This window comes from Zophobas morio, unplaced genomic scaffold (genome assembly GCF_036711695.1).
Source record: "Zophobas morio isolate AGI-343-1 ecotype UQ-CSIRO unplaced genomic scaffold, CSIRO_AGI_Zmor_V1 ptg000002l, whole genome shotgun sequence".
In the NCBI taxonomy this organism is placed as follows: domain Eukaryota; kingdom Metazoa; phylum Arthropoda; class Insecta; order Coleoptera; family Tenebrionidae; genus Zophobas; species Zophobas morio.
In genome coordinates, this window is record NW_026972107.1 from 13,336,083 (window position 1) to 13,362,282 (window position 26,200).

The window sequence follows — 26,200 nt, forward strand, 5'->3', positions numbered from 1 at the left end:
TAAGGATAAATTTATCAGTAGATTTAAGACAGATAATGCAACCGCATTAAAAAATCTTACTGCAATAGCAACCCAATTTCTTTAAAAAACTTTATTTGTTGCATTAAAGAGAACTGCCGCAGTTTGCTCAAGCAGATCACTTATTGTTTCCCAATTTCCATTACACTTCATGTAAGTATCGCCATCTTAAGATCCCTAGCTTGACTAAAATTACAAACATTCACCTTCAGAAAATAATAAAATTGCTTGTTTTCTTTACAAAGAGAATTAGACGACACCGGTCAATAATGTTGATCCAGTCATTGAAAGTAATAAGGCGAGTACTCAGTAGGGGACCAAACTCCATACAGTTACGAAATACAATGAGTACAGTAACACGGTTTCAGCCCTGCACTCAGAATTTTATTTTTCGACAGGTAAGGCAATAATGCATACATTTTGTTGTTTACATTTGTGATTCTCTAACAAGTGTCGTGTTTGTTTAGTTATTTGACGCTACAAGTAGCACGTACACATACTTGTTGGGAGATGCTGACAGCGCAGAATGCATACTTATCGACCCTGTAGTGGAACACGCCAAGCGCGACTTTCAACTCACCAAGGATTTGAATTTGAAATTAGTTTATGCAGGTAAGGTTTTTTTTCTTGTAAATATTTAATCGGGTCACAAATTTATGATGAAAAATTTACTGGTATGTCGGGAATTTATTCGACAAAAGTGGGCTGCGCGCCGAATTTGCGATAAATTTGACATCGGTTACCGCCGTTTAATGGAATGAAATGTACGAGGGTAAACTGAAAATAACGGCATTCGTTTTTTATTTTTTTGGGTTCAAATTAAAATTAAGCAGAAAAAACAAAAAGTGCTATTAAGTAATGCTACAAATTTTTTGCAACATCGATAACTTATCAGATGATTTATCTTGTTATTTTTTTTCATAAGATTAAAAAATCTATACATCCTCAGATAACTAGCCAAGATTGATATTGAAGTAAAAGTAATTATTTTAATTAATAAACAGAAAAACATTTTCTGTACAAGTTCGGTTAAAATTTTACTGGTCACTTGTAGATTAATATTACAAGTACTACCTGTCAAATATACTTCTAAACTTAAATAAACCTAACGAAGGTGAACTTGTACAGAAATTCCGTATGTACAGAATCCATAAATGCAATTGTTGTTCTGCGCAAGTTTCATTCATTATTTATTTAGATTACAACGGAAGTTGTTTAGCAGGGGCGTTAACTTTTTAACTGAAGAATTAAAAGCAAAATGATGCATCTGCGCCTTTAACAATAAAGTTTGCCTTACGGATGATTTATATGCATATTTTTCGCATAATTTATGCATTTAATTTTCTTCTGAATTTTGTCTAAATTTTCAGGAGTTTCAACGATCTCCTATTTCGTTAAATATATTATTAAGATGCAATGTAGAGATAGTGGTATCAATGTTTTACGGGTTTTGAACTATGTACTACGGACTAATAGATTTATAGAGATTTAGAAGTGAGATGACATTTTTTTATGTTGTTTTTTCATTATAATTAGATTTGTTTATCATTCGAAGATATAATTTGTCTTTTTCTAGCCCACATGTTGACAAGTTGATCAAAAGGCAAATGACAAAATAGATGCGTGTATCTTTGTACCATAAAAGTATATAACATTGTCTTTTGTACTATAACATTAACATCACTATATCGATGTAAAACCACTCAATTTATCAGAAATATGTCATAATTTGTTTCCACATATGCCAGCCACTCAAGATAATCGAGTGTGATGTAAGATAAAATAAAGCCGTAGATTATGATTATGATGTTTTATGGATAGTTTTTATTATTAAAGAAGAATTATTATTATTCCACCTCTTTTATATCTTTGTTAACGTTGTTAACACTAGTCATCTTTAATTTAAAATAAACAGTGTTATATGGTAGATGTTACAGTAATAATGTAGTTTGTTCTTTTAATTTTAAACCTTAACCTCTGAGAAAAGATTACAATCATTCATTTATACGCTACAACATTTCTGCATGTTTTAACATATTATTAAACTTAGCTTTTGTTGCATATCCTTACGTTCATTAACAAGTGGATGTTGTTGTCTGTTAAACAGTGATATGGCAAAATCAACATTGAAATTTTGGCATTTATTTTGAGGATCTATCAGATGCAAGTTTCAAGTACGAGGGGATGTCATAAATTTTCTGAAGTGTAAGCTTATGATTTTGTCAGTCATTACTAACAGCATGTCCCAACTTATAATAATTGGTTTGTCAAATATACAAATAATAAAAATACGTGAATTCCAAAAGTACAGATGGTAATTTAAAAGAGCAATTCTAGAAAAATTCTAATAGAACATAGGGAAAGGTATGAAGATTTAAATTTCAAAGGAAGAATTGCCTTTAAAAATAGAGCCACTTGTGGAAAAATATAGGAAATTATAGAACAATCCATTTGGGGAAAACATTACTCTGACGATGTAGAACAGTCCTGTCGTCAAATAAAGGATTAAGCAAGGACTTTCAACCAATTTTTTGATAGAAACGTTAGTCTGCATGGAGAATACAGAGTATATTTCTAAGTGAGGTTACTCTTAAAAAACATTATGCGAGAGTTTTCAAATATCCTCTTTGAAAAATAGATAAAGATTATTCTGTTGATAGATTGATAGATCGGTTCTTCAAGAGAAGCTCAGTTAAAAGAAATTTCTAAAAGTTAGAATAAAACTTGAACTGTGAAAACCAAGAAACGAAGATAAAAAACTTGGAACGACAATCCAGTGTGATTTTCGAAAAAAAAAAAAAAAATCAAAGTATCAAAATCTGGTTCTTGAGAAAAGACTATTTCGATGTATTTTTTTGAAAGATGATGAAAGTTTAACGATGTATAAGGGAAATTCACCTTTTTTAAAATTTTATAGTAAGCTTCTGTTGGTTAATTTGACAGTCTGTTCTACAGGTATCTGACCCCTGGTGTAGGCCGTCGTCGCCGTCCCCTGCCACACCGTCAATTGCGATAACGGAGCATAAAAGCTGCTAAATTTTTAAGCTTTTCTGTGATGGCATGACACTAATTTAATTCTTTTCCTTTATTTAATTTTTTCCTTTTTTGTTGTTTCATGAATTATAATGGCTGAAATGTTTGCATTAAAACACCGCAATTTCTAAATGGCCCGTTTATGTGGTGAATTATTAAATCAGCCACAGTTATAAATATTTCACAAATGAAAATTCGCGCTCTAAATACTGAGAGCAATATTTATTCATCACTTCTCCACTTAGATCGATGAGAAATGCTCGGTATGATCATAACGTGGAAAAAGAATTCGGCAATCAATTTGCAAAAAATGTGCTTACTTATGCTTTTGCGAGGAACTTCTCTCGCGGAGGGTTTGTTTGTTCTTTGCCTTATTATGGAATTACCATTCTCTCCGACCCTATTAAATATTAATACCGCCATCAAATTACACCCGCTTTTCATGACACGACAACAAATTGATTTTTATAATGAATCCGACCTTTTATAGAAATTGAAATTGAATTTTCTTGTAGTGAACACTCATATGCACGCCGATCACATCACTGGCACAGGATACTTAAAGAAACTTTCCGGCTGTAAAAGCGTCATATCTCGGCAAAGTGGGGCGCAAGCTGACGTACTTATCGAAGAAAATGATTTTATAACATTCGGCAATCAGCGTTTGAAGGTCTTGTCGACTCCTGGACACACCAACGGCTGTTGTTCCTACTACAGTGAGCAGCAGGTAAAGTATTCGTTAATTAGTTTTTTGTTTAAATTAAAAAGTTGGTTTAACTAAAAAAACGCTCCGTTAGAAAAGAGAGCAGAGTTTTATTGCCGTTGAGGCATAATTAAATTTTTGCCGGAATTCCTGTGAAGCGGAGGAGTTGAGTGTGCTTTGAATTCACCCCTTTCATGGCCTTTGTCAGCAGATTTTAGACATATTTTACGGAAGTTGTGCCCATACAATTTTTATTAGGTACCTGCAAGCACGGCATTAGCTGCATACAAAATAGTGCTGAAAACTTGTGGTTTTGCTAGTTCATGCTTGTTTGAGGGTCGGGGTTTATATAGCAGATGGCGCTGACATGTCTCTAGTGAGAGACTTCATTTATTTCATGCACGGAATTGCCAGGATAATAGTGAGCACTTTCAACTAAGTACCTTGAATTCCTGAATGCTGAATTATAATAATGACAAAAAACAGCTAGTTGGATGGTGGTTCTAAAGACTTTGTTATACTGCTGCAGTTTTGCCAAGTCGAGCTTGCCAAATCATAAATCAAATATGACATACCATAATTCGTAAACCTTCAACGTTGCAAAAGTTACGATCTAGCTTTGTCTTCAGTGCACTTGTAATAAAACTTGTATTTTTGCAACGTTGGTGGCGATGAAATTATAAAACGTCAGAAACTTGGCACATTTGATTTGTAATTTCTCAAAGTTGCTTGGCGAACGTGCGGTTGTGTAAACGCTACTTTAGAATTCCAGGTGCCAGTTTTAGTGGGAGCGCAATTTTTTAATTTTGATTTTAGTGTAAGAAGGGTTTATGTATCAGAAATGGGATTAATATAGATTATCATTTTTATTCGACAGACAAAATAACGATAGTAATGGCAATAATTTTACAAATTAGGAGTATAAATTAATAATTTGGAAGAGGGGATATTGTACTTTTTTACAATACATACAGTGTTGTAAAAGTGATAAAGTTAGTTTAATGACCAAATGTAACAATAAAAAAACTGTAATTTTGACATATTTTTTTCTTTTATCATCTTCTATAAGTTAATACAAAAAATATATTAGGAGTCCCTAAGATTCTTTGATACTCTTGAAACTAAAGATCAAGAATCCCAAGAATTTTTCAAATTTTTTTGAAAACAAAGCACAAGGGCCTTTAAGGATTCTTTCGGTTTCTGAAAAAAAGAGCGCCAAAAGAAAAACAATGATTACGAAGGGTTTTTTAAGATTCCTTCAAAAACAAACACAGATTCTTTCATCCTCTTTTAATAATAAAACAACACAAGACTTCTCTTGATTTTTTTCAAAAAAAAATCTTTCAAAAACAAAACACAAGATTTTTTCCTTTTTTCAGGAGCCTCTAAGATTTTATCAGACTCTTTTAAGAATAAAACAAGAGCCCCCTAAAATGCTTTCGTATTGTAAAAAAAGACGCTAGGGATCCCTAACATTTTTTCAAATCATTTCAAAAACAAAATATCAGGGGTCTTCGATGGTTTTTCAAATTATTTCGAAAATAAAATACAAAGAACCCTGAAGATTCTTCCACATTTATAAAAAAAAACACCAAGGACACCTAGTATACTTGGAAATTCTATGAAAAATAAAACAAGGGGGGTCCACGAGGTTGTTTCAAATTCTTTAAAAAATAAAACACAAGGGACCTCGAAGATTCTTTCACATACTTAAAAAACAGGACACTAATAACCCACAACATTATTATTTAAAACTATAAAAAACAAACAAAAGGATTCCTTGAGATTTTTTCAATTTTTTTCGAAAACGAAACACAAGGGATTCCTAAGATTCTTTCACACTCTTAAAAATAAAATAATGGAAGTTCCATAGATTTGTTCCAATTCTTTAAAAAACAAAACGCAAGAGTTCTAAGATATTTTCTCGTATTAAAAAGGATACTAGGGTCCCTGGACTCTTTCAAACTTTTCCAAAGACCAAATAACAGGGGTCCTTGAGAGTGTATCAGATTGTTTTAAATTTTTCCAAAAATAGTACAGAAGGGACCATGAAGATTCTTTCACACTCTTAAAAAATACTAGGGATTTGGAACATTCATTCAAACTCTATCAAAAACAAAATGGTAAGGGTTTTTCAAATTATTTAAAAAATAAAACATTAGGGACCCCTCACAATATTTCAAACTTTTTCAAGAACAAAACATCAAAAGTTCCCGAGATATTTTCAAATTATTGGAAAAAATAAAATACAAAGGATCTCGATTTTTTTTACATTCTTAAATAAGGCACTAGGAACCCTTAACATTCTTTGAAACTCTAAACAACGAAATAACAAGGGTCTTCGAGATTTTTTTCAAATTCTCTTCAAAATGAAACACAAGGGATTTCGAAGATTATTTCATAAACTTGTAAAGAAAAAACACTACAGACCTCTAAAATTCTTTCAAACTTTATCATAGACAAAACAACAGAGGACCCGAGCGTTTATCAGACTCTTTCATGAATAAAACAAGAGCCCCCTAAGATGCTTTCGTATTGTAAAAAAGGACGCTAGGGATCCCTAACATTTTTTCAAATCCTTTCAAAAACAAAATATCAGGGGTCTTCGATGGTTTTTCAAATTCTTTCAAAAATAAAATACAAAGAACCCTGAAGATTCTTCCATATTTATAAAAAAAACACCAAGTACGCCTAGTGTACTTGGAAATTCTATGAAAAATAAAACAATAGGGGTCCCCGAGGTTGTTTCAAATTCTTTCAAAAATAAAAGACAAGATTTTTCCTCGTGTTAAAAAAGACACTAAGGGTTCTAAAACCCTTTTAAACTTTTTCAAAGACAAAATAACAGGGGCCCCTGAGATTTTATCAGATTATTTGAAGAATAAAACAAGAGCCTCCTAAGATTCTTTTATATTTTTAAAAAATGACGCCAGGGTTCCGTAACATTCTTTTTAATTTTTTCAAAAACAAGATATCAGGGGTCTTCAATGTTTTTTAAAATTCTTTTAAAAATAAAACACAAGGGACCCTGAAGATTCTTTACATTAAAATAAAAGACTCCAGGGACCCCTAGTATTCTTGCAAACTTTATCAAAAACAAAACACAAAGGACCTCGAAGATTATTTCACATCATTATTATTTAAAACTATAAAAAACAGGATTCTTCGAGATTTTCTGGAAATTTTTTCAAAAACGCAACACCAGGTATTCCTAGGATTATTTCACACACTTGTAAAAAAACACACTACGGAGCTCTAAGATTGTTTCAAATTCTTTCAAAAACAAAGCACAAGAATTCTAAGATAATTTCTCGTATTAATAGGGACATTAGAGTTTCAGCACTTTTTCAAAGACCAGATAACACGGGTCCTTGAGACTTTATCAGATTCTTTTAAGAATAAAATAGGGGACGCCGAAGATTCTTTCATGTTATTAACAAAGACGCTAGGGATGGCTAACATTCTTCCAAATTCTTGCAAAAATACCAGGGGTCTTCGATCGTTTTTTCACATTCTCTAAAAATAAAATATTAGGACCCCTATTAATGTTTGAAATTTTTTCAAGAACAAAACATCAAGGGTTCCCGAGATATTTTCAAATTGTTGTCAAAAATAAAACACAAAGAATCCCGAAATTTTTTCACATTCTTAAATAAGGCACTAGGGACCCTTAACATTCTTTGAAACTCTAAACAACGAAATAACAAGGGTCTCAGAGATTTTTATTAAATTCTCTAAAATGTAATGTTATTTTTATCAAAGACAAAACAACAAGGGACCCAAGCTTTTATCAAATTTTTTCAAGAATAAAACAAGAGCCTAAGATTCTTTCATATTGTTAAACAGCGGCGCTAGGGATGCCTAATCTTCTTTCTAATTCGTTCAAAAACAAAATATCAGGGGTCTTCAATGTTTTTTCAGATTCTTTAAAAAATAAAGCACAAGGGACCTTGAAGATTCTTTCATTTTTAAAAAAAGACAACGGGGGTCCACGAGGTTGTTTCAAATTCTTTCAAAAACGAAGCACAAGAATTCTAAGATACTTTCTCGTATTAAAAAGGACACTAGGGTTTTAGAACTCTTTATAAAACAAAGGACCTCGACGAGTCTTTCATATTCTTAAAAAAAGACACTTGGGAACCCTAACATTCTTTCAAACTCTTTTACAAACAAAACATCAGAGATCTAAATATTTTTTGAAATTCTTCAAAAAATAGAACAGAAGGGACCATGAAGATTCTTTCATACTCTTAAAAAAACACTAGGAATCCCGAACACTTTTTCAAACTCTATTAAAAACAAAATGGTAAGGGTTTTTTCAAGTTCTTTGAAAAATAAAACGCAATATTTGAAACTTTTTCAAGAACAATCAAGGGTTTCTGAGATATTTTCAAATTGTTGTCAAAAATAAAACATAAAGGATCCCGAACTTTTTTCAGATTCTTAAATAAGGCACTAGGGACCCTTAACATTCTTTGAAACTGTAATCAACGAAATAACAAGGGTCTTCGAAATTTTTTTCAAATTCTCTCCAAAATGAAACACAAGGGACCTCTAAGATTCTTTCAAACTTTATCAAAGACAAAACAACAGATCAGATTTTTTCAAGAATAAAACAAGAGGTTCCGAGGATTCTTGTATATTCTACAAAAAGACACTTCGGACCCTTAACATTTTTTCAAATTCTTTCAATAAGAAAACATCTGGTCTCTCAGAGGTTTTTTAAATTCTTTCTTTGAAACTCTAAAAAACAAAATACGGGTTCTTTCGAAAATGAAACACAAGCGATTCCTAAAATTGTTTTATACATTTTCACTACGGAGCTCGAATTCTTTTTAAAATTATCTCAAAACACAAGGATACTTTTTTCAAATTTCTCTCTGTTTATCATGCTTAAAAATTGATTGTGCGAATTTAATTTTTTTATGATAGCGTCAATAATTTAAAAAGAAAATAGATCTGGATTTTTGATTAGCGATAACCTTTAAAACGTTTGCAAGATTTCAGAACAGCCACTTTTATTATTTCAAAGTTAAATTGAACAATGTTGTTTCGTAATTTCGATTGAAATTGAAAATCTAGACGTGGTTACCGGTTTACCATCAACACGATATTCATAAAAAAACGTCTACAGTTTTACGACAATCAGTCCAGTAGTTTCAGAGATTATCAGTCTGATAAAACCTCTAATTATTAAGTGAATCTTTTAAAACTGTACTTTCCCAGGTTACGCTTAAGAAGTAAAAAGCGATTGTGTTCTTTATACAGTGTATCTTTAAAACCTGGTGTATATTCGATAAAAAATTCACGAATGAAATTTGACAAACACGCTCGAACAGGTCGATTTAGCCTTTACACAGGATACATTCTATGAATAAATTTGAATTTTGTTGGTTGATGATGTCAGAGTTATTGAACGTGTCTGAATGGTTTAGCAAAAATGTTAATTTGCTTATTTCGATTAATTAATTCTTATTAATTTCGTATTTCTTTACTTTGTAAAGTGTAGCAAGTAAAAACTAACTTAACATGTTGGAGCGTGTATTCCACGACACAATGTAATATCGTGTGATATGAACCATGTTTTATATATTAAGTTTTCAGTTTTATGAATTATGTTTTATGTATTCAGACTTATAAAATGCAACAAAGTGATTATTTCTGTTCCCGTAGAAAATGACTCAGCTCATCTCGAAAATGGTTACGTGCTGGCGAAAAACTAATCGCGGATTTAGAACCAGAGCGTCGAGCTTAGTGCGATCCATTTATTCCTCCGCTTGATTTTTCATTATAGAGCAGCGATGTCTGCTCCTGCGTATTCTACGCCTCTGTACATCGTGAGTCCTCGTCCTTTATCCTTGCATATGCGAAGTTGACACTTGACCTTATTTTTCGAAGTGTATGGACTGCGGACACATTTTGAGAGGGATTTGCGTACAGAACAGCACTTTTCGTGCCGAGCTTACGAGGGAAAGCTTTCACGTATAGCTCTTTAAACATCACTAAATTACACTCGTATGCAACAAAAATAATGTTCAGGTACAAATGTGTGAAATATACGGATTTCACCACCCTTACGTGACGGATGGAGGTCAGTACATTCGACGTTACATAAATCCAGATTCTTCACTTCGCATAATTTTTCCCTTTACAAGAAAATATCGACGGAGAATCGAGTTTGTTACCTGTGGCTTGAGTGTGTTTTCTCGTGGTTTATGTGACTTATTCAAAGGGGAATGCAAGATTAGGTGTGATACATATTTTATATATTGTTGAATGTAGCGGCGAGGCTTATCGGTTGAATTATTCTTTCGTCTCGAATGGAATCTTGAAAGACTGCGGAAACGTCTAAATCGGGAACTTCTTTCGTTTCTTTTTACGATTTGGCAGGCGCCTTTGGCACCAACTGTGAGCTTTCATCTCATGGAGGGGTTTTTCAAATACATGTAAAATATAAAGAGATGTGGAGATTAAGACTTATGCAAATTAGAAATCAATGGCGTTTTGTCCACGATGAGATTTAGAAGAGTAGTGGAAATATTTCTTAGTGGTTGTTTTATAATGAACTCAAAAAGCGAATTAAAAGCTTCTTGTTTAATTATACTTTTAATTTTTTTGTAGATTTAAATAATGAAAAGGTATCTTATCTTCAGTGTATTTTACAAGTTGTAAAATATTAAATTCAACAATCTTGGTTAAGTTGTATTGACGTATTGACCGTTTTTATATATGTAGTATTTCTGTTAATTAAAAATCAACACGGTTATAGATTTTTGCAATCAGCAAATTATTCGTTTTAGTAGAAACAGGTCGCCATTTTCATTATTAAAAATATTTCAACATTTGCGGCGAATTCGCGTTAATATTCACGTTTTAATTAAAATGGATCAGTCAAAAGCAAAATTTAGTAATAGCGAATGGTATATATCGTGCGAATTAAGGAAGGTGAATTTAAAAACGTGTGCATTATTTGGCTTATTTTTAGGAATTCTGTTACAGCGCAGGCAAAGCTGTGTGGCCTGTCTAGAGTTTAATTAATTAATATTGTATTTAGTCTGCTTACCTGAACTAATTAATTATTTATGTTAACGTGTTCGTACACATATCCGGATATTTACTTGGGCTTGCAGAATTCTGTGTAGGTACCATTATATACTGTGGGAGAATGTGATGAGCTTATGACCTAGATAAGTTTCGCGATGATTTATTAAGTTCGGACCTTTATTGTCAAAGTAGAAAGGAACATCATATTTTACATTTACAGGATCACAAGTCTTCATAAATAACTTTTGTTTACCATAAATTGTTTTTAAATTGGGACTGAAAATTATTTCGTGTAAATTTATTTTATACTTCGTGTTATTTTGATTCTATGAACTATTGATCAGTTCTATGACAGTACAATATACAAATAAAAATATCAACCATCAGTTATTAAATTATTTATTTTAAAAATTTCATTCGGGAGCTTTAGTTATAATATTAATACAGCTTTTATAAAATATGGAGCTTATTATTCCATACTACATACAAAATAGTGCAGCATTTTTTAATAAATTGTCTGTCGAAAAATGATAAACGTACATTTTAATTCATAGATTCCTAATAATTAATAAATTTTGTTTATTTTCCTGACAAATTATGTTTGTGTTTTTGCATTATGTTGAAATATCTGCACAAATTTAACCCGTGTCTCGGGCGTATCTTAATACATATTCGATTTACTACCGCCTGATAAAATTTATGAGTGATAAACTCTATTTCCGAGGATATTTCAGATTCAATTAACACACTAATACGGATTGCAATCTATTAAATTACATCCTTAATGGGCAGAGAATAGGTCTTTCAGGTCAATGCATTGTGACCTCAATCTGAAACATAAATGGATTTTATACAAAATAAAATATGACGGTCGAGATGAAACTGATTGAATTTTTATGAAGCCATAAATGTTAATCATTGTGTTTATCATTCAGATCGATAAGAAAAATACTTATGCTTTGTTAGTAATGAATAAAGTTGTGCATTAAAAGCAGATTAAACCCGTTTCTTTTTCTGAGCAGTAATAATCAGCGATCATTTTACGACTAGTCGAGGTAATGTTGAACCAGAAAAAATCTCGGAATCTTATTTATTAATACAAAGCAATCAGCCCTGTTTCGTGATGTTAATGGCCTTAATTTTCTAGGACACAGGTTCTTATTTTCCCTTGTGCTCTAATCTACGCATTACAGCACACGGCAGAACAAAAGCTTGTGTCCTAGAAAATTAAAACAATCATCATCTTTTATTTCCAGCTGTTTTGATTATTATTGTTGAAAAAAGTTTTCAGTTGTCGCATGTCTTGCGCGTTGCAGTCATTGTGGCTAGCGCAAAGCTACAAACTGACCTTGATCCGTCCAATTAGGGCCGACTTTTCTCTGAATGTTAAACGTCGGTTGAGCTTCCAGCAGCTGTACTTTCTAAGGTCTTAAGATTATTCACTAACTTCCAACTTCATGTCTTTGGAAATAGCTTTGTATGAATGTCAATGCGTGGATAACAACGTAAAAGTAAACTTCCTCAATCTGCTTGGATGCCCCAATTTTGAGCTCATATTTTGCATTTTTATGAATGGGGATGGATGTCAGTCATGAGAGTTTGGAATAATACTGTCGCAATAAAAGTTTGTTTGATGTTATTACAGTGGAGACAGTATAGTGTTGTTAAGACGTGAGTGTGCTAACAATAGAGTATTTTTGTCGGTTCTTAATGAAGCCGGCAGGATTTTTTCCGTCAGTCCTATTAATGTCGCACACAAAAATAATTAAAAGTGTAAAGTTGCAAACAAACAAGTCTCTTCCTGCCCCATTTTTCCCGTCCGTGTCTTTGTCTGCTTAATAAGATTGATGGTAATAATAAACGCAGGCCTTAATTGCCGTAAGCATGGTCGTCTTTAATGAAACCCTTTGTACTTAGGGTATCGCCTTTACTGGCGACGCACTGTTGATCCGGGGTTGCGGCCGTACTGATTTCCAAGAAGGAAATTCTGAAACTCTGTATCGGAGTGTACATGACAAGATCTTCACCCTGCCAGACAACACCCGCCTGTACCCGGCTCACGACTATAAAGGGCTCATGGTCACCAGCGTTGACGAGGAGAAGAGATTAAACCCTCGCCTGACAAAAACTATGGAAGAATTCGTCAAGATTATGGATAATTTAAATCTGGCTTACCCAGCGCAAATAGGTGAGTAAACTTAAGTCGAGTTTTAATAATTAATTAGTTTATTAAAAGGGTTTCAAAGGTTTTGTTAAAATTAATGCGGAAACTTGCCTAACTACCTGTAACTTCATTTAAACAGAAACCTCAGATGCCGACGAAATTCGAACCGGGTCGAATTTGTACAAGATTGTGGGAAGTTTGGCGTCTGGGTGGAATTTTAGTTTGGGCGAAGTTTTTTGTAATTTAGAAGTTCGCGTTTTTACCGTCTGCGCAACTTTCAGACCTATACATTGTGCCCAAAAATATGGCATAAATTACTGAAAATTCACAGGGTAATCTAGCAAAAAATCTCGCACAGAGAAGTTTTTAGATGACCAGAGATTTTTTTTAGGGTGTTACCGTCTATATATACCTAAAATTTCAAGAGTAATCAGTCAGTCTAGTAGTTATCAAAATGACCCAATCGCAATATTTTCTTGGTTTAAGTCGCTCTTAAAATAGTTTTGGTCTCTACAAGTAATAAATATGTCATAGTGGATTGAACTATAATTACTATAAAACTAATTAAATATAATTAAAACACAAAAGCACGACATTCTTGGTGATTCTGTGTATTGTCTTTAATGTTTTGCTTCATTAAATTGAAGAAATGTAAATTAAGGGTTTGTACCTAAATTTGCATGACCGAGATTTTATGATTATAGCAGGATGTGGCTTACTATTCAGCAAAATTGGGGCTTAATAAAATCCTGCATAGTTTTGTTAAACGTAGTAATTGTACACAGCGCAACGATGAACTTTTAAAATTAATTACTGCAAAGTTTAATGGATCTAGTTTGCGAAGTCTGCCTTAAGGTGTTTACTATTAAGTATATTGGTAAATTCTATAAGAAATCGGAAAACGTTTGTTTAAAAGTAAGGTTAAGTGCATTAGTAAATGTCAATGTATACGTTAGCGGCAAATTGGAAATTAGCAGGGGCGGCTTGTCCTATGAGGCAGGTGAGGCAGTGCCTCACCAATGAATTTTACGCCTTATTAGGATTTTTACTATTTTTTAACGACACATTTCGGCCAATAATTTGTGTCTTTTTTCTAAAATTTTAAAAATAAATATGGAAAATTATATTCTTATTTTTATCTCAGTAGGTACTCGTTGCTCCCTTAATTAAACAGCGCGCTGAAACACTCGACACAACATGTATTTTGTGACGCGAATGAGGCAAACTCGGAGCTTGCCTCTACAGCGGATATAGAAATCATATCGTTAATAGGCAAGCAACCTGCAATACACTCATAAGCGGTATGAGTTGAAAAAAGACAAAATTGAGGCTAGCCTCATTTCCGTGCTTGCAAAAGAGATGGACAACAATATTTGCGCGCGGAGAAAGTGCGATTACAATGCAGTCTGCATTTGCAGAAGTATTCAAAATTAGGCCGTTGATTGTTTTGCCACAAATCTGTGTGTGTATAAATTGATTCAAAATTTCGGTAACAGAATTTTGTCTTAAAAGTGCCTACGTTTGTGTGTGTCGCGTTAGTGCTTTGTGCTTGTCATAATTTGATTTCGGTAATCGTTATTTAAGATTACGAGTAAATCGGAATTTTTCTCTACTAACGTTAAATGACAATAGCAGTTCTGTTTTTTCTACTTTCACGTATGATGATAAATTGTATGTAGTTAAGGAATTAAAACGGCCGGTTCCTGATTTGAGTAAATCGTTAATTATTGATCTATAAAAAAGTTTAAAATAAATCCAGAGTATTTATGTTTTATATGTTTTTCGTTTTGTTTTTTGTTATAAATCAAATAGGTTTATTTTATGTTGTATTTGATTTTTTTCGATATGTTTTCTTTAAAGTTTATTTTAATTTTGTTTTTTTTTTTTAATTTATATTAGTTTTTTCTGACCACGTTTCCCTTTCCTTTTGTCCTGTCATTCCCATCCTTTCCTTACAAGAGTTCCTTACACCTTCACGTTGGTTCTTGGTGGACAGTTAAATGAGTTTACAAATTTGTTTATTTGACTAAGTAGAAAATATTTAAGTAATCTTGATTTATTTATATTTTGGAGCGTATTGTGCTTTGCCTCATCAACTTTTCAAGTCATGAGCCGCCCCTGGAAATTAGACAGATTTATAGATCTCCAGCTGAATAATTATTTCACACTACTTCAGCACTATTTTTTTCGCTGCGAATACTACTTACATACATATTCCATTTCAAAGGAGCACTAAAAGAATTTCTCTCCTTTGAACTAATGAAGTACCTTTTCAGTTTCTTTCGGTGCTGAAATGTTGATGAAGAATTCAGCAGTCAGGAAAAGAAATCTAATATTCGCAGACAGAGTGTGCCCGTGTGACTCCACATACATTTTACGATGAAAGATTATTTTCATAAATTCTGACTTTGCACTTTATTTTATCGAATGACAATAACACAAGCGTTCGTGACAGACATTTATTTTTAGATTTCCTAACTACTGCAACTCACGACACTACGCATTTTTTTTTCAGTCGTGACATTATTGTTTTTATGTTCTCTTATGAAGGGACTGTGTCATTCTACTAATTGCCACTGGAAACGATTGTCGAAAGATAACTTGCAGTGACTCGATTACAAATTATCTTGATCGCGTGAAGTGCAGCTTGTTCATTTCACTAGCGAATGAATCATGTAATTTTTGAGTTAGGTCATAAATGTTGAATTTTCAGTTATTTATTTATAATATCGTAGGTAATTTATAACGTTTTAAATTAAATTTTAATTACAATTTGGGAGATAGACGTAGTTTTTGACTACTATATATTAAACGAATTTTATTTCTGATTTGTGCAATATTTTGTTATTTATTTGTAACATAGATTTAGTAGTTTTATCAATTACATTGCACCTAATGGTTTTACAAAACATGAAATGTGGTAATTGTATATCGATTTTGTGTTTGTATTACAAATAATGATTTTCGTTTAATTAATTTTAGAATAATAATTGGGTATATGATTTAACTAAATGTTATACTGTATTTGCTATTGATAAAATGGATTTAGCTTGACATAAATCATTACTACTTAATATGCCTGGAAAGTTTCTCTAATTCATTTGGCAATACTTTAAAAACTAATTTAGTTCGAATTAGTTTCTCTGCGAAAATTTGTTCGTGCAACTCGAAACGACAAACGAAGTTATAATTCCTGGAAAGCTCTTAGTGCTAAAAATAAAATAGTTTTTTAGTGCACTTTTAGAAAACTAATTAACACTCAGGCTGTGCCTCGAACTGTTTGGAAGCGCCTTAAGTGACTGTAGGTAATGCATTTGATTGCGTTATTATGTAAAGAAAATAAATGAAAAACAAATCCACCGAACAAGGTTAAGAAAGTTAGGTTATGACTGACATTTGCGACATGAACCAGTCATCACAATGAAGCGGCAAAATTCAAAGTTAGCTTGATGTACCAGACTAGTTGTAGACCCAGTTTGAAAACTGAATTTTCAGCATATAATTTCCGTATAATCATTCACCGTAAATTGTTAATTTTAAATTAGCGTTGAAATATTAAACTTCTGGTGGTCTGGTTATTGCATCATCAATAGCAGTTAATTTGATGTATCTGGTAATATATTTACACGCTTTTATGTTCGCATAAAACCCTCTATGTAGATTGTTTGAAGTTGTTGATTATTTTATCTAAAATTGAAATCGTTTTAGTATTTTGGGTCCTACGTCACCGCCAGGGTGGAAATCGGGCAATAATAAGTTAAAATCGAGCTTTAAAAATATTCTGCGGGTTATAAAGCGAGCGGGTGCGATTGACAGGCTATTAAAAATATCTCATTTTGTTTGAATAGCGATTATGTCAATCATTATGTTTGTCGAGATTTCCTGAAGTGGGCGTAAAAACCTCATCCGGATTGGATTAACCAATCGTAATTTGAGCAAGATGGCGATAAATCCAAGACACCTACTAAAGCCAAGTCGGACAAAACTATAAATTACACGATTAAATCCAAGAGTATCGATTTTGACAAACTTCCAAATATGGTGGATGCGCCGGGTCCGCACCACCCGATGTCGGAAAGTTAACACAATAGCTTCTTGGACTTGCATATCGCCACTTCGGCTGTCAATAACAAACTTTAATGCATCAAGACCGTCCAGAAATTCAGCTACAGAAGGGTATTAGGAACGCCAACCGATAGTCTAGGCCATGAAACTGGATAAACTTCCGCTCGGATATTGTCTATCTAGCCGAGCGTGTAATAAGCGGGTGGGGAACTGGATTCGGTGCCTCTAGAACAGACCTGACCTTTCGGGGCTTCATAAAAATTAGAGCAAAAGTATGCCGCACTGACTCATAGCGGGCATTGCTGGCAAATGTAGAGCACGGATGCGGGTTCCGCCGAGTCGGGCCGCACAAATTCTGGTTCGCTTATCGGGAATTGTTTTGGCGAGAAATTACCACTTTTTGCGCGATCGGCTTAATTGAGATTAAAATTTTAGTGTATGTGTAATTTTTTATTGTTTATGTGTCAGAGTTGATTACACAATTAGCAATATTTTAAAAGAGGAAGTTAGGAAAGGGAGATGGTTGACAAAAATTCAATAAAACTTAAGAAGTAATGACTAAGCATATTTTACTAGAGTTACCTTTCAAAAAATGATGACGTCATTTCAAAATATTATTAGAAATTTTGAAAAATATTTAAACAAATTTCGAAATTGTAGATTATTTGCTAAAACTTATTTATTTTTCGGCAAATTGATGATGTCGTTTCAAAATTTTATGTAATAATTTCATTTCAGATATAGAGAATTTTCAAAAAAATGGCGCACAAATTCTGTAACATCATTAATCAATTAATCATGTATCGTTGAGTTGGTCCACTATTTTGTGAATACCCTGTATATTAAATGTCGCTTGTAGTTCAAACATTCTTCTTTTATTTTGACATTTTTAAACAATAATTTGAATTGAAAGATTTGTTTATTTTAGATTTTGCATAGATTTCGTCTTGAGATCATTGAAATAATAGCAAAATGTTTCACTGTTGTAGAAGTGTCACTAAAGATTTTGCAAAGTCGATTTCTTGAAAAAAGTGTATGAACATTTTAACGATTTAGTACATAATGTTCCCGAATTTACATTTCAAAGCTCTTGGCAGCTGGTTTACCTGAATAGTATTACAATCATTGAATATACATATAAAGAAGAACAGCATGATAATAGAAAACAAATTATTCAGTTATGTACATGCATCTTATGATAAAATGAAATAACTTAACAACTTACTACTAAAAAATAATATAGTCTTGAACTTGTGGTTTAAGAATCCGCGTTGAATTTTTATCTTTGAATTTTTTCGATTTTTCGGCTTTTCCATTTTTTGCTTTTTTAACTTTCGAATTCTGAATTTTTCAATTTCTCGATTTTCAGTTTTTCGATTTCTCAATATTCCGATCTTTCAGTTTTACTTTTTTCAGTTTTTCTCCTCTTTTTACGATTTTTAAATATTTCGATTTTTTAATTTTTGACTTTTGTAAACTCTCAATTTTTAAATTTTTCAATTAATCGATGTTTTGATTTTCCCATTTTTTGACTTTCGACTATTTCGGTTTTTCAGTTTTTCAGTTCTTCAATTTCTCGATTTTTCAAGCTATTGATTTTTCAATTTTTCTATTTTTTATGGTTTCGATTTTTCAACTTGACTTTTTTGATTTTTTGAATTCTCAATTTTTTTATTTCTGTTTTTAGAGATTTGAGTTTTGGGATTTTTCAGGTTATTTATTATTCAATTTTTCGATTTTACTATTTTTCAATTTTCCGATGTTTCAATTTTACGTTTTTCCATTTTTTATCTTCAATTTTACGATTTTTAAATAAGTATTTGGTTTTTGCAATTTTTCAAATTTAACTTTTATAAACTCTCAGTTTTTCGATTTTTCATTTCTTCAATCCTTCAATTTTTCAATTTTTTAGTTTTTTGATTTTTGAATTTTTCATTTCAATTCTTCAATTTTTCAATTTTTTAGGTTTTTGATTTCTCATTTTTTCATTTTTTGTCTTTCTCAGTTTTTGGATGTTTCAGTTTTGAGATTTTTCAGTTTTTCCATTCTTCAGCTTTAATTTCATTTTTAAATTTTTCGAAATCTCAGCCTTGACATTTTTCAGATTATTTATTATTCAATTTTCCGATGTTCAATTTTTCGATTTCTCAATTTTCCCATGTTTCAGTTTTACGTTTTTTCAATTTTTCTATTCAATTTTACGATTTTTCAATTTTTGACTTTTCTAAATTATCAGTTTTTCAATTTTTCAGTTAATCAATGTTTTGATTTTTTCATTTTTTGACTTTCAACTGTTTCGGTTTTCCTGTTCTTCAATTCTTCAATTTTTTCCAATTTCTTGATATTTTAATTTTTCAATTTTTAAAATTTTAGATTTTTCGATTTGTCCATTTTTCAGTTTTCTTTGTTTCGATATTTTGATTGTTCAGTTTCTCGATTTATGAATTTTTCAATTTATAATTTTTCAATTTTTATTTTGGCTTTATTTGTGTTTCTCAGATTTTTCGATTTTCCAATTTTGCAATTTTTAACTTTTCGTTTTTTCGATTTTGACCTTTTTCGACTTCATGACTTTTCGGTTCCTCAATATTTCAATTTTTTAATTTTTTGATTTCTCGATTTATTGAGATTTGGATGTGTCGATGTTTTGATTGTTCACTTTCTCGATTTATCAATTTTTCTATTTTTAATTTTTCTATTTTTCAATTGTGGGCTATTTGGGTTTCCCAATTTTTCGACTTTTCGACTTCTCGATTCTCGATCTTTTGATTTTTCGATGTCTCGGTTTTTCGATTTTCCAGTTTTTCTATGTTTCGATTTTCCAAATTTAGAAGTTTTGATTTCTCGATTTTTCGTTTTTCAGGTTTTAAATTTTCAGAAATTAGAATTTTTCATTTTTTCGATTTTTTGATTTTCAGTTCTTCGATATTTCTATAAGTATTTACATTTTTCGGTTTTACGATTTTTTATCCTTCGATTTCTTGAGAATCTGGTTTTTCAATTTTAAAAATTTTTCGATTTTTAGATTTCTCGATTTTTCAAGTTTTTGTTTATTTTAATTTTTCATTTTTTCCTCAGTGTTCATATCATACAATGTACACAAAAATTCTCATTAAAAACATTTAAAAATTCATACAAAGTGGAACACAGTGTTTTCAAAACATAAAGAAATCCGGTGGATTAATAAAACCGTCTAAATATGTAATAAAAATGTTCACGCAGAAATTATAGTTCAAACCAACTAAATCGCTTCTGAACGCTTAGAGTCGACATTGGCCTAACCGCGCTCTGGTCTGTAGTTCAAACAAGTTCTCAGACGGCGAAAGGTTGAAAAATTGGTCTAAGTTTATGTAGACAGAACTTTCCTCGTTCTTGAAGTTCCTAAAGGATTTTTTTTTTATGATAATCTTTACAAATTAAAAAATAGATAATAAGCGTATTGTATAAAATGTTATTATACAACTTTAATTTTTTTGCGAAAATTTTAATGGCAAAAACTCAAGGCGGATTCATAAGCAAAAGTATGTTGTTTTATAAAATTTAAGTATTTAAAAAAAAATGTAAGGAGCCCACCAAATTGTTGGTGGGGATGATCAAACAAATTTTGGTTACGATATTCCTACAAAATTTGATAACAATCAGTCCGGTATTTTTAGAGATGATTTGTCTATTGAAATTAAACACAAACAGCAAACAGACGACAAACGATAAATGGCATAGAGGCGGAAAAGCGAGACCTACTTTTTCGTACTCTAGAAGTCATGAAACGATGAGAAAACTGAAAGTAGTCATTCATTAGTTGTAGTGTCTTCATATATTCCGATTTTTAAAAATTGAGTATATAGGGTGTCTCAAAAATTAATGAATGGAGGAATTTATTTTAATAACCCACAAAAAAATAATTGGCATTTTAACTTATAGGGTCATAGTTACAAAAAAATAAAATTCGCTAATAATTTACACGACATCAAAATTGATTCAGAGAGTTAGTAAACCTGAACTGAAATAATTTAGTTAATTAAGCTGTCGAAAAATATTAACTGGTAGATTTGAAGTTTCAGATTTCAAATTTAAAAACGCAGTGGCGTTTTTTTTTAGGTGGAGCTGAACACTTTCCTAAATTTAAGGGTGGGTATAAATTGGAGAGGTTCTCTTGTCGCACCAGTGGATTAATTGCCACATAACCTCACTCAAATCTGTCATAAGGTTGACAAACTTGACGCCAGAAACAGGGAGTAGGTTGTACCTACCAACTCTTTGAATCAATTTTGGTGACTCTGTTTATGACATTACATCAAAAATTATAAAACGGGTGGGAAAGTTTCTACTTTCTGACTTTGTTCATAAATAAGTGTTTTGAAAATATCCATTATAACAAATTCAAAAAGTATAAACGTGCACTGAAAGGTATTTTAGGTTTCATAACTCCACGAAAATTTGATACGGTTTCTCACAAAAAATTGTTTATTTTATCAGTTGCAAGAAGTTGATTAGAATGGAAAATTGACAAACGTGTGTTTTAGAATGCTCAGTATGGGGACCGGTTTTATTTACCCTTATACGAATGAGTTAGAAGGAAATGTGGAAACAAACACTACATGTATTGACGTAGACCCTTTTTTATAAACGCCAAAGCAAAAAAAAAACCAGAAGGGATGAGATACACATTTAGTCTGCATCAAACAAACTTAAATTGAGAGAAACTAAAACTCATCAACTAAAAGTTTCCACATAAAGCCGTTTTCTGATTTTGATAGAGGTTCTAGTTTTACCATTCGATAGCATGTTAGACCAGAATGAACATATAAATAATTATGTAAGAAATTGACATCAATTTTATAATACGACAGATGAAAATAATCGCTACTCACGAAATTGCCTCTCCAAAAAATTAGATTCTTACGCAACAAAAAATTAAAACAAGTTGCCGACCATTATTTATACAGAAGGTTACCATCCCACAGTCGTATGTGTATAGATCATATAGTGTTCTACATTGAACGTTTTTCTATTCAGTCAATAGAAAAGTAGTGGTTGTATTTTCCTATTAATATACTTATAACAATGTTGAAAAGTAACATTTGAGTGGTTACACATACTTAAATCAAAAATGTTCTAGATCAACAATGAAAATTAAACTCCTTTGAAACATTTTCAAATAACATGTTGACGTGAAGATACCCGGATTAATTAATTATGATACAAAGTAAACATATAATTGACGCCCTCTCTCTAAAGCCAGGAAGCTGTTTTCTCTATCTGAACCACACGGTAATCATATCAGATTGTACACCTTATTTGAGTCAAAGTAAACGTGTTGCTTTGGGGTTAACTTTTTGCCAACTTCCACGTATAAAAACTAAAGCAAATGTATTAAACAATTTCCAACACAAATAAGACCACTCTGTTATAGAACATACAACAATTTAATTAAACTGAAGCACCGTATCAGGATGACCACCAACGTCAGATTCGGACACTGGTTAAACTCCATTACATGATCAAGTTTACAGTGGAAAAAGCGCCGACACTTCAGAACACCAACCGCAAGTGTAATAAATGAAATCTGAATAACCCGAACGAAAGATAAGATAAAATACTCTTGGCTTGGATGGTAAACACGTATATTTATTGCATTGTTTTGGTAACAAAACAGTTGAAACTATGGATATATTTTTAAATAATCTCAAACGCATTAAACCCGACATGGAATAATTTATGCTGGATTTATCGAAATGCAAAAACACACAAATTGTTCAGTTATGGAGTGCATGCACGCAAATAGGTATCGCTCTCGTGCGTTTAAACGTTGCATTTTAATAAATTTTCCTCATCCGAAGCATGAAAAATGTTACTGTGATTTACTGCACCGGGAACACTTGTCAATTTCGCCTAATCTGATTGTTACGGTGTGCTATGTATCTTGTTCGAAATAAATAAATACTGTGCGGTCATGAACGTGTAAAACTATGCCTAGTAGTAATTATTTTAACTCGTCATTTATTTAATAATAAGTTTCTTGGCGCTTCACAGCTAATAGAATAAGAAAATGAGAGCTTTCTGTTTCCGTCTGTTTGTCTGCTTGTTTGCTTTCTGAGTGAAATTTATTTGCTTGTATAAACACTGCCAGTAATCTCATTCTATCACCATACGTTTACAAAACGTAGAAAACGAGGTGACGAAAGGGGAAGGGAGGGTGGTCGGATGCTTTCGGAATTCGGGACAAAGATCCGCAAGGCGTGGCCTCAGACACGTTCAAGTTTCGCCATAGAAGTGACGCAAAATTGGATTTTTGCGAGGAACTGTCGCATTTTTAGGCCAAGATTAACGCAAACCGCAGGTCCCGAAAAATGATTCTAGAAACAATTTACTAGTTACATAATTTGAAATCTTAGAAAAACCTTACATTTTGATTAGTGTCACATTGTTCAGGAAGCAGAATCCTCACTCAAACCCTGCGACGTCACTAAATGTTATAAATATTTAGTGAACATGTCAAAGTGAAATTATTAAAATGTGTGAAGTGTGAGATTATCAAACTTTAAGAGTGGTAAAACGGAACATTTGCTCTTTGGGGGAGGTTATTTTCTTACAACACGCAATACCAACATGTCGCTAGTACAGTGCTTTGTTAAAAATTCACTGCCCACTTAAATAATCGCCAGCAAGTTGAAAAAATGTTGACGTACCAACGCATAAAGTGATATTTTTGCGCTATTGTGCCTCCACCTACAGTAGATGGCGTTGTATCTAGAGCCCTAAATCGACCACTATTTCGCCTACATAGACGTCATACCCGAGAATTATTAAATTTTGCTGCGGTTCAGACACCAATTTTTTAGGTGTACTTTTCACGTAGGTAACTTATGAGTAACAGCAGGATACAATTTTCCACGCCATATTTCTGATTGTTTTTATTAAAACAATATATTTCTTACAATTAGTATAGTTTGTTAACAATCGATGATTAGCGAAATGGACTCATCAGAATAATTGTTTTAATGCTTGTTGTCCCAGAGCTAATTTTGTTAATAATGGACCTTTTTAATAACCTCTTCGTTAAAAAAAACCTTTCGCTGTTTGTGAAAGCTGCTTTAATGTAGCATTCCACATTAAAAAACTTGTACGTGTTATACATATTTTTGATATTTTTTGTTATGACACGTTCAGCTGTTTTGTGTTATTAATTTCGCTTCATGTTTAACCGAGGTGTGCATTTTATTGTTATATCGTTCATATTTCTGTTCCAGACAAAGCTCTCCCTGCAAATAAAGTTTGTGGCCTTTACGACATACCACCGGAATAGTGCTGTAAATTAATTGACGAAGTTTGTAATGGATGGTAGCGGCAAGGTATAATAACTGTAGATAAACTCCTATTTTGGCGAGATTTATTTTTCGTACATTAATAAGTTAAACAACATCAAAACATACACGCTGAAAACATGCGCATGATTCGAACAAAAATATAAAATTCTTCAGAAAATTGTGTTTAAGTTGGGTTGAAAATAAATGTAAAAAACATTACCGTCCGGGGAATCCTAAAACGTTTACGAGCCGTTATATTCGATTTTTAACAATCGCTTTGGTGGGTATGTAGTCATAAAAATAATTGAAACTCAATTTCCGATATCGAAACCGGATGCTGGTTTTATTTTTTGAGTTGATTTCGCGTTTTTCGCAGGCAACAATAAAATGTGTGCCGCCAATAATGAAGCGCCATTAAAGATACTACTGGCAGATTATATTAATGTCTTGAAAAGCGTCGTCAAAAAAAATTCGGGTCTGGGTAGGCTGTGCAAAAAATGTCGGAAATTGAGTGTTTCAATTGTGTGTTTTATTAATATTATGAAAGTGCGAACTCTGTTGTTATATTTGTTAGCTTACCATTATGATAGATTAGTCCATGGATTTACTGTAGTGTGCAATATAGTGTTTACGTAGTGAAAATATATATGTACGGATATTTTTATAATATATTTACAGAATTATTGTAGATAAGAAAAAAGTATTAAAATAAAAAACATTATAACTATGCCTATTTGTTAGATATAGAAACTTTATATGTTGTGATACTTTTTGTATTGGTTGTATATGTATTATGTTGTTAAAAAAATGATAAAGTAATTAAAATTTGTTTAAAAATAAGTTAAAACCAACCTTAAAACATTATACTTTTATATTAAATGGATCGTAGGTAGGAGTTTTTTAATGTCTTATCAAGAAGTTACAAGTATAAATCAGATTGAAAGGAAAGTAATAGAAAACTACCTAAATAAAATGTATCATCTTGTCAAAAGCTTTCACATTTTCTTTTGTACGATATTGTTGATGTAATACGTGTAGAATATAGAGGTTGTTTTTGTTTAGTTTCAAGATATTTTTATTATACTTATACCGATAAATAAATGTGTAGTGTATTCACAAATTTAGAATAAACTTGACTTGACTTAATTTCCTCTTGTCAATTTTTCCTATATTATTAATTAGCATCTTTGTGAGTGTATATGCATGTATATTTTATTGCACTCAGAAATACACAACATTTTAGGTAACGATTTTCGTTTCATTGTAAGCTAAGGTTACAAGGTCTATCATAATTGAAGTTAACTGAATATTTTTAACCATTTTCTAACTTAGTTTCTAAAAACTGAGGTTAGGATTCTTCATTAAAGTATCATGTGGAAACTTCAACGTTTCGAAAGTATGCATTAATTAGTTTAAAAATCCAAATCAAGTTAGTTTATATTTTCACAAAAACGTCCATTAATAATAATAAATAATCGATTCATTAAAACGGTTCGTATGTCATCTGTCTAAACTCATCTGTCAGAATAATTAACTCATTTCAACTGTCATTGCTACTATAGTTGCACACTGTGAAAGAGGCGGAACAAACCAGTTTCCACTTGGACGTTAGAATCATTTATGAAAGCTCTGCTATGTTGTTTTTCAAAAAATAAAGTCTTCATGTGGTAATATTTTATTTAGAAAAGGTAAAAAAGAAGGCAATACTTATTTATGGAATGAAATATCACAGATTATTAACTTAGGAACTCTCGCTGCAGCCATCTAATCAAAGCCGCTAGTAAACAATCTGGCAAGTCCCAATCTCTTGGATCGTCTGCTTGGAATTCCATCAAACAATTATCGATATTTAATATTTCTTGATCT

General features: G+C 31.9%; 1 protein-coding gene across 2 annotated transcripts; it reads left to right on the plus strand.

The window, feature by feature from the left end:
- LOC135127926 (persulfide dioxygenase ETHE1, mitochondrial) lies at positions 1-25,480 on the plus strand. 2 transcript variants are annotated; one of them, XM_064054641.1, is made up of 6 exons: positions 1-171; positions 231-416; positions 486-630; positions 3,567-3,778; positions 12,716-12,986; positions 24,278-25,480. In XM_064054641.1, the coding sequence occupies exons 2-6, from the start codon at positions 288-290 to the stop codon at positions 24,331-24,333; spliced, it is 813 nt and encodes a 270-aa protein (XP_063910711.1). In that variant the 5' UTR covers positions 1-171; positions 231-287; the 3' UTR covers positions 24,334-25,480. The 2 variants fall into 2 exon arrangements, with proteins under 2 accessions (XP_063910711.1, XP_063910702.1); XM_064054632.1 differs by having other exon boundaries at positions 264-416.
- The last annotated feature ends 720 nt before the right edge of the window (positions 25,481-26,200 follow it).

Bases quoted from the DNA above. Each gene is read 5' to 3' on its own strand.
- LOC135127926 (XM_064054641.1), top strand. From the start codon at position 288: ATGTTGATCCAGTCATTGAAAGTAATAAGGCGAGTACTCAGTAGGGGA. The intron at 417-485 runs GTAAGGCAATAA...GTGTTTGTTTAG, and splicing joins AGAATTTTATTTTTCGACAG to TTATTTGACGCTACAAGTAG. The intron at 3,779-12,715 runs GTAAAGTATTCG...CTTTGTACTTAG, and splicing joins CCTACTACAGTGAGCAGCAG to GGTATCGCCTTTACTGGCGA.